The sequence below is a fragment of the Vanessa cardui genome, chromosome 3 (assembly GCF_905220365.1).
Source record: "Vanessa cardui chromosome 3, ilVanCard2.1, whole genome shotgun sequence".
NCBI lineage: Eukaryota > Metazoa > Arthropoda > Insecta > Lepidoptera > Nymphalidae > Vanessa > Vanessa cardui.
Genome location: NC_061125.1, coordinates 10,158,956 through 10,175,465, shown reverse-complemented (window position 1 = coordinate 10,175,465; position 16,510 = coordinate 10,158,956). Strand labels below are relative to the sequence as shown.

Genomic DNA, 16,510 nt, shown 5'->3' with positions numbered 1-16,510 from the left:
TTAAAATAGTACTTTTTTACTCAATGCATATATATGCATACACGGGACATTTACCAAAATATTTTTTTTACAATATTTGTCGATCTGTCTGTCTGTCTGTCTATTTGTTTGTTTCGGCTAATCTGTGGAATGGCTGGACCGATTTTGACGGGACTTTAATTGGCAGATAACTGATATAACAGGGAGTAACTTAAGATACAATAATATTTCATTTTTTTAATTCAAACTCGTACAAGGTCGCGGGCACAGCTAATAAAATAATAATAATATTGTCGTGACGTCTCAACTGATTTCGTAATCGAAATGTCACATCGAATTATTCGAATCTCTATCGTATCCTTGTACGATCTAAAGTAACTCACGCAGATATGATTCGAACATTCAATAATCGAAAAAGATACTCGAGTCGTGAAACATAGGTCACTCATAGAACAGCATATTTAATGTTCTGTAATACATCTTGACACCAGTGATAAGTATTCGTTACTGATATCGGATTATTCGTAAACAAAAAATTGAAGACGTATTCTGACTGATTTCTGACTTTCGTCCGATTATAACATTGAAATGTTATAACATAACACTGAAATACAACATTTGTTTATTACTTGGAACATACCAAATATTAAATAATTCAGCCAGACATATACATTATATGTTTACAATATTATAAATAAATATGAGACAAAATCACATACATTACTCTGATCCCAGTGTAAGTAGCTGAACCACTTGTGTTATGGAAAATCAGAAGTAACGACGGTACCACAAACACCCAGCCCCAAGACAACATAGAAAACTATTGGTAATCTACATCAACTCGGCCGGGAATCGAACCCGGGACCTCAGAATGACGTACCCATGAAAACCGGTGTACACACCCCTCGACCATGATGAGGTCGTCTACTACATATGTACACACACAGCTCTACTATCTCTCAATCAGAAAGAAAACGCCCAATAAGATCCCAAATGCAGGACCAATGACATTACTCCATTTCTGAAGTACGGAGTGTTAATTCTACCAACTGCGTCCGAAATTATGCAGTTAGCATAGTTAGCACTGCTACTACTCTGATTTCCGAAACTGAATAACTCGAAACTGTAAACACAATAATAGTGATACTAAATAATATACACCAGAATTTGTTTATTTACGATATCACATTAGATACTTCAAAAATTATCAGTGTTCCTTTGCTATATTGTCCATGGTATAAAATCCTCTCGAATCACTCTATCTATTAAAAAAAACTGCATCAAATTCCTTTGCGTAATTTTAAAGATATAAGCATACATAGAGGGATAGACAGCGGTAAGTGACTTTGTTTTATACTGTGTAATGATAATGATGTACGCGGACGGACCATCTGATGGTAAGTTGATATATTCCCTTATTGATACTGTAAGAAGCATCAACCATTATCAGATTAACGAGAGGCAATGGGATATTAATTGGCCATTGAATACAATAAAGAGTCGAGTCTCGTATTGAGACTACATTATCATCTTGGCAACGAAAGTATAAAGTACCTGATCTGACTTTAAAAGAATTACTTCATTGATTCCATCGAAATTCTTGCACTTTCACTATTTATTGTTCTTCATAGTATTACTATCGGATCCGACTGCGACGGCATATAACACGGGCATTGTGATCCAATAGGCGATAGCTGGTCTGTAAATGAATCGCAACAAAGGCCTCGCTCTCTAGATTAAAAATCTTTTTGAAATTGACATATTCGAAAATTGATTTCTCTATAATAAATATCGATTCTTGCATCAGAACAATACTGCAACTTAACTCAGTATATGTTCATTAATTTCAACATAAGACATATAGTATAAGTATAATTTGTATTTCATTTGGACTTCCGCGTAGGGTTATCCAATAAAGTGTGCCAGTGGCGAGACGCTATATCTATATACATATAAGAAGATAGGAGTGTCTGTTTGTAATATTAAAATAGCCCTTTTTTTACTCAATGCCAAAGTAACATTTTTTACAATTTTTTCTGTCTGTTTGTTCCGGCTAATCTATGGAACGGCTGGACCGATTTTGACAGGACTTTCACTGACAGATAACTGATCTAATAAGGAATAATTTACACTACAATTTTTTTTTCTTGTTAAATTCAAATGTGTGCGATGTCGCGGACACAGCTAGTCACAAATAAATTATCCTTAAGACTATAGTCCGCGGGCTGTTTGTGGATCGCGCTCACTTGCCCCAGTTCCCAAGCTGTTGTTAATAGCCAGCCGTGACTTGCTCGGTACAGAGACGGTGTGCTCACTTTGTTTGTATCTAGCATAAATCTCACTATTGATGGGCACTTTGTAATATGACGAAATAAATTATATTTTGACGTTTTTCTTAATTTTCATTTTAGGGGATTTCATGTCTTTTAAAAACGAGTTTTAGCTATTTCAATAATTCCAAGTCCATATTTTGAATTATTTCCTTCAATATTTAAGCTAATTAAAGTACCAGGCTACGGTAATAAGTGAGTGTGAAATAATGAATCATTATTCGTGCTGAGTTGAGTTCGTTATAATGTTTTTTTTTAGCCTTAGACTTTTTTCGTTCCTTATTAAAATTACGAATACTATATTATCTAAGACATATTTCTTAATTGAATTAACAAATTCTACAAGTTCGTACCGTTATAAATTAAATAAGCGCATTCATTGCAATCACTAATCGCCTAATATAAATCACTGAGACACGATAAATAGCGATATTTCACTTGATGTAATATTTCAAGCTGTATCGTAACAACGCAAATTCCGTAATACTTAGACTTTGTCTGAATATCGATGATAATAAATCGAAATGTAAATTCAAGTGGCGCCGCACTAGTTATCGATAGAGAAGGAAAAATATAGGTTTTATTTATATACCTTTTAGGTGCAATAAATTAGTTGTTTAATGAACACCATTCTTAAACATGAACGATAACAAATAAAACGAACTTGCTTCTATTAAAGAAGTAATAGATCTAAGCCTAGTATTGTACCTAATGTTTTACAAAAAAACATTTTATATAATGTTGGATCGATAACGAATTAATAATAAAGTACATATATTGTATTGTAACTAAGAGCACAAGAGACAATTTAAACATTTTGTACAAAATTTGATAGTTTTTTTTATTCCCATATAGGTAGATGGGATGCCAAATAAACCACCTCATGTTAAGTGGTCACTACTAATGTATATATTGCCACCAATCTTGGGACTTAAGGTGTTATGTCCTATGCGAAAATATATGTATTTTTATATAAGATTTTAAATGAACATGGTTATTTTTATTATTAATGTTATTAATATCGGGATATTTACCATGTTGAGCTCGATATTTTGACATTATCTACGAATGTCTTGTTCACGAGACCTTATGTATTTTTTGCCTGTTTTTAGTCTTTTTACAAGAGTGCAAAGTCTAATAATACGAGTGAGTCAACAAATAATATGATAAATTATGAACGAATATGAAATCAAGTCACAATAAAGGCTTGGGAAAGTTCAACCCTCGCTGAACTGACCTACGAATATGACCACGACACTTAACGGGCCACTAGGGTGACCACCAATGTTTAACAACTAAATAGCTCTCAATACTTATACTACTTAATAATAGTTCTTCTCAGTAGGTACAGTCAGGGTAAGAAAATGTTCGTCACCAGATGTAGTAAGTACGTGTGCACGGTATGAGCGATTATCTGCTTTACCAACCGAGAATATATGACACTGACAGACATATTTTGACAATTCAGTGGAATGTATCATATCTAATTTAAATTTGTAATTACTAATTACTCCATCAAAAAGATGTCATAAAACTAGACGTAGTCCAAAGATGTTACACTATTTTGAACCAAGTTATCATACTATGTAAGTTTAATTTTATATGCAGTTGTCAGTTAAGTGCTTTAGCTTCAGAATGAGTTTACGACTTGATAAAGGAATGAATTTGAAAATTGACGAAGGTTTTCTTACTCCAACTGTACATAAGTAAATACAGAACTAGAAGCGACTTTGTTCTATATTACGTAGATATATGTTGTGCTATGTGATTATGGATGAGTCGAAACTTCTGTCGCTTATAACGTTTTCTGAGTAAGATTCGATTATAAAATCAAAATCGAAAGATACTTTATTCGAATAGGTTTATACACTTTTGAATCGTCATTTAATCTATATTCAGTGAAGCTATCAGCTGAATGCAATTCTCTAGATTAAATAATAATATAGAAATAAGAAAATGGTTATAAGATTTTCTTTATGGTCACTCTACAAATCGCAAGTGGGAATGATCAATTCGATTGAGATTATTTAGTGCAAAGACTATACGTGGTTATTAGAAGTGGGATATGTTAATAGATTATGTAAGTACATATATGTTGATGTCGTGTACTGTGGATAATTAAAACCCCGATATAATAAAAGGGGTATACTAAATATAAGTTATGTATCTATGTGGATACTTCATGGCACTATAGCTACTAAACGGATTAACAATTATTCAAGAATTTATTATTCTCCATGTTACTTCATTCGTTAATTATAATCATTCAGTATTTTCAAATAAATTGCAATTTTGATAAACGACCATTACATTGTTTGTAATGTAACAAAACTATTCTTAAAAATAAATGCATTCCGTTTTTAAAATATTTTCTTTGAATTGCAACGTTAGTTTGTTTCAAACGTGTAAATGAAAATGAAAACGTAATCAAATGAGAGATAATTTTGATTCCTATTATATGATTTTATGTAAAAAGTTTTCTTCCAAAATAATACTAATAACGCTGCCAAAATATTAAGTATACTTAAGAATTAAGTATACTTAATATTTTGGCAGCTGATATAATAAATAAATTCATTGATAACGCAAGCGAGTTGTACCGTACCATTTCCATTAAATATTGCTCTATGCGAATATTCAATTATGTAGTGTTATTGCGAAACATTGTCCATCACATATACATATATATGTTGATAGTGAGATGGTGTGAAAGTGCCACTCACATAATAAACTAGCCGACCGTTTTGTCTCTTTGATCGTTACGATGTATTGTATTATATTGTTATAGCATTACCATGCGACTTCTGATTACCACGTGTCCTCAGACATAAACTTACCAACCATAAGTTACCGTTAGTTACCGAAAATTATGTAAACATATACATTAAGATTGTTTTAATATAATTTATGCAGTCTGTGAAGAAAAACTATTTAGACATATGTAATTATTGCTCAGTTTTAATATTGACATTATTATACTTTATATACATCATTTTATTTTGAAAGGGATTCAACTGGTTAAGGCCTAATTATTTTTTATTACGAAAATATATAATAGTAACGGATGCCATGCCCAAGAAGGTAGTATTGACTTTGGGAAAAAGGAAATTAGATGTTATAACATGGCCAAGAAATATACATAGCTACAATTACAAATTAATTTAAATTTGGAACATTGCTGGTAATTTTGAGTCTTCTGTAATTTTTAATACCCTTCTGATTCACTGAATCTATTTCCCCATAATCAACGTACATATCGCAATTCTTAGTCAATTAAGATCATATGACTTCCATTTGTCACTTAGATTTTATACGTTAGAAGGCGGTACTCGATCAAAAAGGCGTCTGTGTTTGGCTCAGAGTACGTTGACGATTTTACGTTCTAATCTGACAACTCAAGGACCTTTGACCTATTTAGGGGTACCATTCTCTGCCATTTTAAAGATAATTTATAAGAACAAAGGAACCTACCGTACCACATTTATTGCAACAAGACTCAAGTTTCATTCGTAATATTTCATTACATTAAATATTAATAACGCAAATATTCAAATGCACATAATTGCTGTACAATTATTATTTTGTAAAATTGCTTTTGTAAAACCGTGCAGACGAGCACTTAAGTGAAAATTTAATATAAAAATAGCCGTAAATTAATCATATGATAAGAATAAATTGCAACCTCATTTAAAAATCGCATGTTTACTAAAAATGAGTTGAAGTAGGAAATAGTTTTGGGTCGAACAAGACGCATCAACTTTCACCAGACATTGCGAATTCTGATCCATTCATTCGAATATATTCGTTCGATTAATGGATTACATCATTTGATAAATGCTGACACAAATGGTAAAGAGTTTTTTTTTTCTTTTTTTTTGACTGACCTTTATGAGCTATAACATTTTGTAGATTTATAATTTATTTGTAATATTAATTCCTCTATCAATATTTTTATATTATTAAAGGAACAGCTTATAAAGGTTTCGGCTCATGGGCAACGAGGCTAGGGAAGTGTGTCGTCTTGGAGAAGAAGTTTTGTATTATTCCATCACGCTGCTCTCATATAGGTTAGTAGAAACAAGTGTCAAAATGTCATCAGACACGATCAAGATTCCACACGATTATTTCCTTCACTAACGAACATGTGAAATTAATTATAAACACGAATAAAGCACATGAAATTCAGTTAAGATTCATGCGTTCTGAACAACGGTTCATTTCAGCTCTTCTAGATTAAAGTGTGTACGTGTATATTTATTTTAAAAAAACGCATTATAATCTGTTGTAAAATTTTAAAGATCTAAACATACATTTAAAAAAAATATTATAATAATGAGAATTATCTCAACTAATTTCAGTACACTACCAGTAATTAATCAAATAATATCATCAAAATTCAATTTTCAATTTATAAAAACATGAAAAACAAAACTAAATTATCAGCCACAATTAACTAATCTCAATAAAGATCTTGAATAACACATTATACTTGATATAATGAAGTAATAAAAATTCTTTAGTCGTGAAACAGTAACCATAGTAGGCTTACTAAGACACGACGCGCCTACAAATTTTAAAACACTTAAAATTCAATACGAGTTAATAAGGTCCTAAGTTGATTTAAAAACAATAATCAATATTTTTTTATAATATAAATAAAACTGTGTTCCTAAGAGCTACTTTAAAAAAAAATATAAGTGCTGAAAGGTCTTTTGAAATATGCAAACGTTTAAGTGGCACGCTGTCTAAGTAGTTTTTTCAAGCTATGCGGTACTCAAATAGTTTGAAACTATTATCGTTAAATGTATGTAAAAAACAACTATTACTCCACTTTAGCTTCTGAGTGAAGTATAAACTTGACCCCAGTTTACTTTTTTAAGTTTAAAAACCGCAATTGTTATGTCCCTAATATTAAAAAATAGCAATAGTGACGTTAGGCGAAAAAACCTTTAATATAATTTTGTTTTTAATTTATTTATTGTGTTCATCAAAATGTTGGTAACAAAATTCCCACAATCCTCGAGAGCTTTCTAAATGTTGTACCTATCTGTCGTTAGCTAGATCTGAGATGCAAGCAGGGTCGAAGGTCCTCGGAGAGCCTACTTTTGTTATTTAATGTTTACAGGTCAATGAACTTTACGCAATTATTTAAATATATTTATAAAACATATACGAATATGATTTTGGTAATATCACTCAATGAGTGATATACTCAGTAATTGACCATAGATCGGGAGTTCGAATCCGCAAATTCTTCACTGTATTATCTGGCTGTCGATGACAAAATAAGTAGTGAGAAATCCAATTCATAAGTAACTAATAACTTAATGTTCTTTTGAAAGCTTTTTAACATTTAAATCACTACCAACATGACTTAAAATAATATTGTTACATCATTTGTCATTAATTATACCCAAAAAGGCTGTATAAGGCCTTTCAAGCAACAACACAGTCATAAAAGATATAATTTTATCTTTATATACATGCTTAAGTTTTATCTTTAACAAAGTAACAATAACAAAACTCTATAACTTAAAGAACTTTCGAGAATGATGTGAAATCTCGGATTTATGCGATAAGTTATACGATATTTCTGAGAGAAATCTCAAAGAATCCTTACGAGGCGACAAAAATGATGGAAAACAACACGTGAGAATGCAATGACTTCCGGTAGCAAGATTCCCTTAGATTTATGACTCATACATGAACGACTTACGTCAAGATTTGTAATGATAAATATTTTCAAGTATAACCTATAACACCACGACCTATAAGAAACGCCAAGTTCAATTAATAGGACGAAAATTTTACCTACTTATGTTTTCATTAGTATTTCAATTTTTTGCCACAAGAAACGGCGACACTGCCGGTGAAGAAAAATATGTTCTTAATATTTTACGTTACAATGTAACTCGTACTAGTAAAATAAAAGTTAATAATAATAAATTGTTAATATATACTCTAATTTTCGTCGTGGAAAACATCGTAATGTTTGCCACAATAATTATTACCCTAATAATTTACGATAATCAGACACTTCGATAAAGTATATTTCGTCTTTCAAAAGGGTGCTCGGTTTTTAAAAAAGTTGGAATATGTTGTAACTGCTCAATATAGTTACTGAACTTTTGAGTTCGAATACAATACTGATAACAGATTACCATTAGGCACATTCATAAAAAACGGAGTGAACATAATCGTCGAAAGTCATATTCCTTATTTCATTGCCCAGAACATCAATTTAAACGAAATTATCGTTCATAACTGTCAATAGATCACATTTTTACGCTCCGTTACATATCGTTCGAGATTCGAATTTACGCGTGTTATTGAGTCGGTCCATTATGTTAAATGTAAAAGTTTTATTCCATCATTCATTTATAACTGTAAGATTACCGACGCATTCCTCTTGTCATCTCCGTCAGGCGCACTTATTTATGGCAATTTTAATTTCCCATTCATAAATAAATCGATAATTCTCAACGATATAATGGCGGTGACGTTCATAATTTATGATGTGACTAATAAATCATACTTATTTAAAAATCGTAACTCTTATATTGCGATTTTTCTATATAAAGGATAACTCTTACCTTCACACAAAGAGAATAAGGTTTTGCTTATAAGGTTTCATTTGCATTAGATCTAGATTGGACAAAATAACTCGTCAATTATTGTCACAGTGGGTAGGAACTTAAGGACGGGTAGAAGTAAAAAGCATTCATTTTTATTTATAATGAACTAACGACCCGCCCCGACCTAAAATTATCAGTGTTTCTTTACTATATTCTCCTTGTTTTATATACAAAAACCTACCTCTTGACTCACTCTATATATATTAAAAAAAACCTCATCAAAATCCGTTGCGTAGTTTTAAAGATTTAAGGATACATAGGGACAGAGAAATCGACTTTGTTTTATCCTATGTAGTGATGTAGTGATATGCATACACTATCGATTTATTTCAAACCAATTTCAACTGGTATTGATCGATTTTTGTACAACATTCGTTCAATTTGTGCTTTCGATGTTTCGATATTCTTTCGATCTAAAGACTCTGTATGCATCGGGATTGGTTACAACCTGTTTGCAAAACAGAAGTCGTGATATATTTTCCGCTTATTAAGGGCAAGTCTATTCATATGTAAATACCAGCTGTATATACAAAGATACAAAATGTATTCTAAATATTGACATAAGATATAAATTACCACTGTACACCACATTTATTTCTTCGTATCAAGACACGCAGTAGCGTATCTAGCCAAGTTCAAGTAATATACCTTACGTCAACACATATCGTGGTTGTAACCACTTGTACTCCTAAGTGACAACTTTTTAACAAAATAAATATTTTATTTATTACGATCTATTTATAAACGCTCTACATTTTCCTGAGATTATCAGTATTCGAACGTAATATTCGAACGTAATTCTGTTTTGATGAAACTGAGGTTTTAGTCTCGGAATTAGTAGCTTTTATCACGAAAACAATCCCTAAGTAATGTAAAAGGCAGGTGGAATGTATTTATAAAAATGCAGGTTCACTTAGTAGTTATTTTATATGTATGTTTTAAGAAAAATATGTAGGTATACTATATAGAAATCATACAACTTGTATGTATTATATAAAGTTCCATGTCATAGTGGGAAACGAATAAATAAAACTTATTTATATATTAATAATAGTCGTATTTTTGCTTCCCCTTAACATTTACCGTTCTGACCGGTTGTCGCTCGGTTCCCGGTCCGGTCTGCCGTGATGGATGACCACTGTGACGTCAAATTACCGCTCAATGGGACGGGTTCGAAAGTGGGCTAACAAATTTTGGTGCAATAGTAAATTTATCGGCTTTTCGGTTTTCTCTTTGGGTGACTTTACGACACGATTACCTCAAGTTGACAATTTATTTACGTAAAAGGCGGACGTGCTGCCTGATGCTTAATGATATGAGAATTATTAACAGATCCCCACATCGCCTATGCGCTTTGCAACCGGTGGAATTAAGATTAAGATTTTATATCCGTTGTTGCAGTAGTTATTCTGGCTCAAAAACACAAGTAATCAATACTTAGTATCGCTATTTAGCGTTTGAATATTTAGGAGTAGCTTTTAAGTGGAATTTTATTTATTATTTTAACCTTTTTGTCACTGCGTATGCGATGCTATCATCGACTAATTAATTTTTTTTTAAATACAATATGAAATTAATCGTAACATTCTGGGATCGCAATGGAATATGAAATGTTCATTAATGAGTAGATACGATGCTCTCATTGAATAATTATTTTTTTTTTCTAAAATACAATATGAAATTAATCGTAACTTTCTGGGATCGCAATGGAATATGAAATGTTCATTAATGAGTAGTAGTGAATGCCGCAATGTCTAATGAGCATTGAAATCTAATTTTTTAAAAATAGGATTTGACATAAACAAATGAAAAAAAAAATTGCACTTTCTGCCAGTGTTAAGTTACACACATCCGTGATTATTTCATAGTCTCACTGTTTTTTTCTAATAGACATTACATATTGAAATACATGGATCGGTACATTAGCCATCAACATCAATGGGATATTTTTGGTCAAGGAATTTTTAATAACACACAGGGATTTCTTTTAATCGGTCTCTTTTGTTAAAAGCACGTTTAACCAATTAAAGCAGACCTGTGCTGACAATTACACGTAAATTGTTATACTGATAGCGTTTCACCATACGTGAATAGACCAAAATATATTTTTTAAATACTGTCCTGATATATTATCGCTAACTCAAGATAAATTAGCAGTATTTATTCCGAGCTTGTTATCACACAAGCATTAAAGCATTCAGCTGTCAACGTCACCAGCTTCAAGTGACAGCTTGTGAAACGCTACACAATTGAAAACTGTTCCATTGTTTATCGCATGGGAATCGAACTTGTACTTATGACATTCAGGTTTATCGGTCAAGCCATAATCGTATACCATTGAGAGGTTTTTAATTTTGGTCATTCAATTTGGAGCCCTATACTGACATATAATTTTTAGCTCATATTTTCATCAACGCAACTTGACAATTAAATTATTTAAAAAAAAATCATTTTTAGCAACGTATGTACTTACTCCTACTATAATTCTCACTGGAGAGAATAATTCTTACTTACTGATTCAACAAAAAACTTATCGACAATGTACATACATATTTGTTGAATAAAAAAAATCTAGAACAGAATACATTAAGCTAATCTGACAAAATAAAAAAGAGTAATAACGTAGGTATTTACTTTTATTCAAATATCAATTTATCTGTAATGTCTAGAAAGGAGGTTACGACGCGTCTATTCACGATTCGACGATACGCGGAGATGAAGATGAAAATGTATGAAACATTATCGATATGAAATTCGTTGTATAATCTGTAATTATCAGAGAGATGACTAAATATGGTGTTAGAAATTTTACAGCATGATATTATATACGTTTGAATTAATTGACGCCCACTCAATAACATAATACTCGTAATACTAGGCTCGATTTATGTTACCGGTGGGAATAATAGGTACATATATATACATACATATATTGATGTCATAATTTCAACTGCTTGGGAGAATTATATTAGATGACATGCACTATTAAAAGTCAAAGTTAAAATACTCATGCCCAGATTGAAGCGAATTTAATAAATGACAAACTTGCGTATCATATTTAAGCTATGTCAAAATAAGTAAGATATAATTTCCTTAAGTATAGTTTTGATTTGACTATATTTTTTAAAATGTGAGAAAATCAACAAGGTGAGTAAAATAAATGATAATTGTAAGTAGGGTTAAAGATTTTAAAAGGACTGTGTGTGTGTGTGTAAGTCGACAGTTCGTTTGTTGCTTTGATGGCGAAATCAATTAAAGGTAAGATTATTGTATATATTGTATCGATTTTAATATTCATTTTATACATTATTATTACATAATATATCTAATTCACGTCTTTGGCTAGCACCAGATTCTGTGAGTCCACCCAACCTGCATTGAAACTGTTTGGTTACAAATCTTTCAAAGAGCTAGAAAGAGCCAGCAATTGAATATGAAGTTGTTTAAATATAGTTTTAAATGCAATTGGAGATTATGCTACCTAATTTGAAAAAACTAAAATCGTTACATAGCTCTGGCGAGAAGTTAAAACTGTGTATATCTTAACTCTTTATTGTTAACATTATTTTACTTTATTTAATTAATACCTGGTGGTATAGCGCCCGTTGTTCAGTCGATCCAGCCGTTCCAGAGATTAGTCGGAACAACACACACAAAAAATGTAAAAAGCATTTTAATATTACAAGCTGACTCTCCAATGTTGTTATAAATATGTTGTTATTATTTTCTAGTTTGTAGTTAATATCGATGTATATTTTCTTACTTTATTTGACTTGTGTACACAATCCATTCTTTATAGATAATACACTAAGCTCGTGCGTAGAGCGGACCGTTATACGAACCGCTCCATCATTATTGATATCGAATGGAATTGATTTGATTGCACGCGCACAATCGAAGTGACTTCGAACTACTTAAAGGTAAATACGAGTACGGTTTTTCTAAATAATATAAATAAATGATACAGGCTTTTCAAATTTAAATTTCTCTAAATTCAAACAAGGTCTCATTATTAAATACAAGTCGTTGCATGCGGATTCGCTCATGTGTTAAGGGTTGGTTGTCATGAGTGAAACTTAAAATAGCTCTTCCTTCTTAGGAGTTAAAGTTTGATTCATAACAAATTTTACCAAATTCGGTTTATTAGTTTTGATCGTAAAAGACACGACGGACCGACAGACAGGCAGACAAACAAGAGTTACATACACTTTTTTAATATTAGTAAAGATTTTTAAACAATAAAATGTTTTATATAAAATAAAAGTATAACGTTAATTAACGAAATATGAATATAAAAACTATTAGTTTATTATATTGTATTGACAAAAACTAGTTTCATTTAGATTCCATCGACAGTTATCGTAAAAAGTAACACATCTGCCTCGTGTAAGTAGCGTTGTAATTATAGCAGGTGTTCGCAATAACTCTTCGATTGCATAATTTGACAGCTGTCAATGTACGAGAAAGCGCTATGGCACGCGAACTTCCACTGGGTGAAATGTCAAAGAGTTTTGACCACCGCTTTTGACATTCGAGTTTTTTTTTTATTCGTTACATAAATACATACATAAGGACGAAATTGTAAATATGTAATAGTGAGTATAATTCGTTGGTTATTTTAATTTACTTTCTAATAAGCGTATAGCATAAGATAATTAGTATGTGTCATAAAAAAGCTATATATTTATCATTAATTTTTGATATGGCTAGTATAAAATAGTTTAATTTAAAATCGACAAGCATCACTGATTTAATCTTATTTTTGATTTCGGTTCATTTCGGTTTTGGACAAGAACATTAAGAAATAATTTGATAACGGATTAAACTATATTACATGTAATGTCACCCCTAGACATGACGTAGACATGAATTACTCTGTGAAATATACTAAAGACGTGAAATATCTGCAATAGGACATGAATAGGATGCTTCTTAATTATTTCATAAGCCTTTTGTATTGACTAATTTAATAGAACTTAAAATATTGCTATCTCTTTCATTTGATTGGCATTGAAAGAGAAGATGTTAAGCCTTTTCAAATAGTTCCATTAATGCAAATTGCAACATTCGATACAAGCACATACTTCCAATAACGCCAAATCAATTAAGCCACGTGCACATTCGAATAATGAATGCCTAAAAGGTTACGAAACAGACATTATTATCGGCGCTATTTTGATCGAGATATGCAAATATTTGTCATCGAACAATAAGACTGGTTTAATTAAACCTTGGTCTAATACCTATAATCATCAAGTCAATTTGCTTGTAATAGAATAGAATGAATTGAATAAGGTATTTAGGATACATATATAACATTTATAGTTCGAAAAACATACAAACAATATTTTTAAGCTATTATTTTATTAAGCAAAAAAAATTCAAATTTATCTTAAATCTGATTTATACTAAACTAGTTGACCCCCCGAATTCACACGCGTTTGAATTTAGTTTGTTTGGCAGTGACTTTATTATTATTTTATGTATAATCCTAAAATATAAGTAGCCTTAGTTTCTCCTTATTACATTAGCTATCTGCCATTGAATGTCCTGTCAAAATCGGTCCAACCGTTCTAGAGATTAGCCGGAACAGACAAACAGACACATGGACAAATTATAAAAAAAAAAATGTATTGATATGTGCACCGTGTATGGTAATAACATTATTTCAAAATACATGCTTATTTTGGTATTACAAGCAGACACTCCAATTTTATTATATGTATGATGATATGATGTAAAATAGCCGTTTTGATGTATTTTTTGGTCCCAATCAAATTGAAAACTTTCGCACCAATATTTAAAATAATATGTAATTAAAATCAGATTGAGTGTATATATTACTTGCACCAAAGTGGTCGAAGAACACGTATGAACCAAAACGAATGCGCATGGTCAACAGTAATATTTGTAGCGAATAATCGTGCCAAGATCATAACTAATATTACGTGCTCGACTAACATTAAAATTCGTCGTGTGTGCACATGACATGACCATGATATTTCACTGTCCAACTGTCAATAAAACTTCACAGCATATATCGACAGACTCAATAGTTGAGCAGCTACTTTATAAAGCCTCAAGCTTTGAGTTAAAATCCCAAAGTCTTAAACGAGACCAATGAAAAAACAGTAGCAAGAGTCTGGAAATTGAATTTATTCCACACTCGAGCCTATGAAATAAATATTAAATATTGGACAACATCAACGTCTGATCTCAATGTAAGTAGCTATAGCACGTGTTATTGAAAATCAGAAGTAACGACGATACCACAAACACCCAGACCGTAGAAAACTTATTCTACATCGACTCGGCCGGGAATCAACCCGGGACCTCGGAGTGGCGTACCCATGAAAACCGGTGTACACACTACTCGACCACGATCGTCAAAATCATGTAAGGACATTGATCTAAACTGCAACTGATGCCTTTCCTGTGTTATGATAGTAAGGGAGCAATCTGCACTTCAGTTTACGCGCATGCGCCTGCACTATATGTCCCATGCAGTCGTCAAGAGGACATTATCTCATGATACATGTTACTAAGCAGACGGCACGAGTTGCAAATAGCTTTCAATATACCATCATCATCAAGTGTGTTACGTATCGTATCGTTACGTAAAAGGTCATTTCTCTTATATAGATTGTTATTGACATACGATTCATCTTAGCCATCAACTAAAATAATAAACAAATAACGAATGGGAAGTTATTAATTATGAGGAAATTGAAACGCAAAAATGTGTTATACAACAACAACAGCCTGTAAATTCCCACTGCTGGGCTAAGGCCTCCTCTCCCTTTGAGGAGAAGTTTTGGAACATATTCTACAACGCCGTTCCAATGGGAGTTGGTGGAATGCACATGTGGCAGAATTTGTATGAAATTAGACACATGCAGGTTTCCTTACGATGATATCCTTCACCGTTGAGCACGAGATGAATTATAAATACAAATATTGCCCGGATTTGAACCCGCAAGCATCGGTTGAGATGCACTTCTTCTCATCACTTGGCCATCTCGGCTATTATGTGTTATGATAAGGAAAAAATAACTCCTTTCCCTTTTCAGATGATTTCGAGCTGATTCCACCACGGTACTAAAGCGGATTGGTGGGATATACATATATATTATGTATATGTGACAGAACATGTGCAACTGACACATGCTTGTTTCATTACGTTTTCCTGTTTCCCTTCACCGCAGAGATGAATAATGATTGATAATATAATATATATATAGAATTAATGTGATAACCCAAAACCGGTTTACATATTTTAAGTGTTTATTATTTCTTATCGAGATGTACGAGATAACGGTACGAAATACGAGAGTATCCTCTGATCTGGAACCATACATCCACCAATGTTGACCCTTAATTATGATGTATGTTTATCGTATAAAGTATTCTTACTTGGTCACCACGCTTTCTGCCGAATTCTGTGGTTCCGCACTCCATCCTCTGCGCCTGTAACAAAGAACAACATTATAATATTTGATCAAACGAAAATGCTAAATATTCAGAATGATTGATTGGAATGTAAGTTCAAAATTAAAAATTAAATAA

General features: G+C 31.8%; 1 protein-coding gene across 3 annotated transcripts in view; it reads right to left on the bottom strand.

The window, feature by feature from the left end:
* LOC124543923 (myosin-1-like) overlaps positions 1 to 16,510 on the bottom strand; it is a 135,121-nt gene that overhangs the window by 23,442 nt on the left and 95,169 nt on the right. For all 3 annotated transcript variants that reach the window (XM_047122249.1, XM_047122250.1, XM_047122251.1), the window contains one exon: positions 16,358 to 16,411. In XM_047122249.1, coding sequence (XP_046978205.1) covers positions 16,358 to 16,411 — 54 coding nt within the window. The remainder of the gene's footprint in view (positions 1 to 16,357; positions 16,412 to 16,510) is intronic.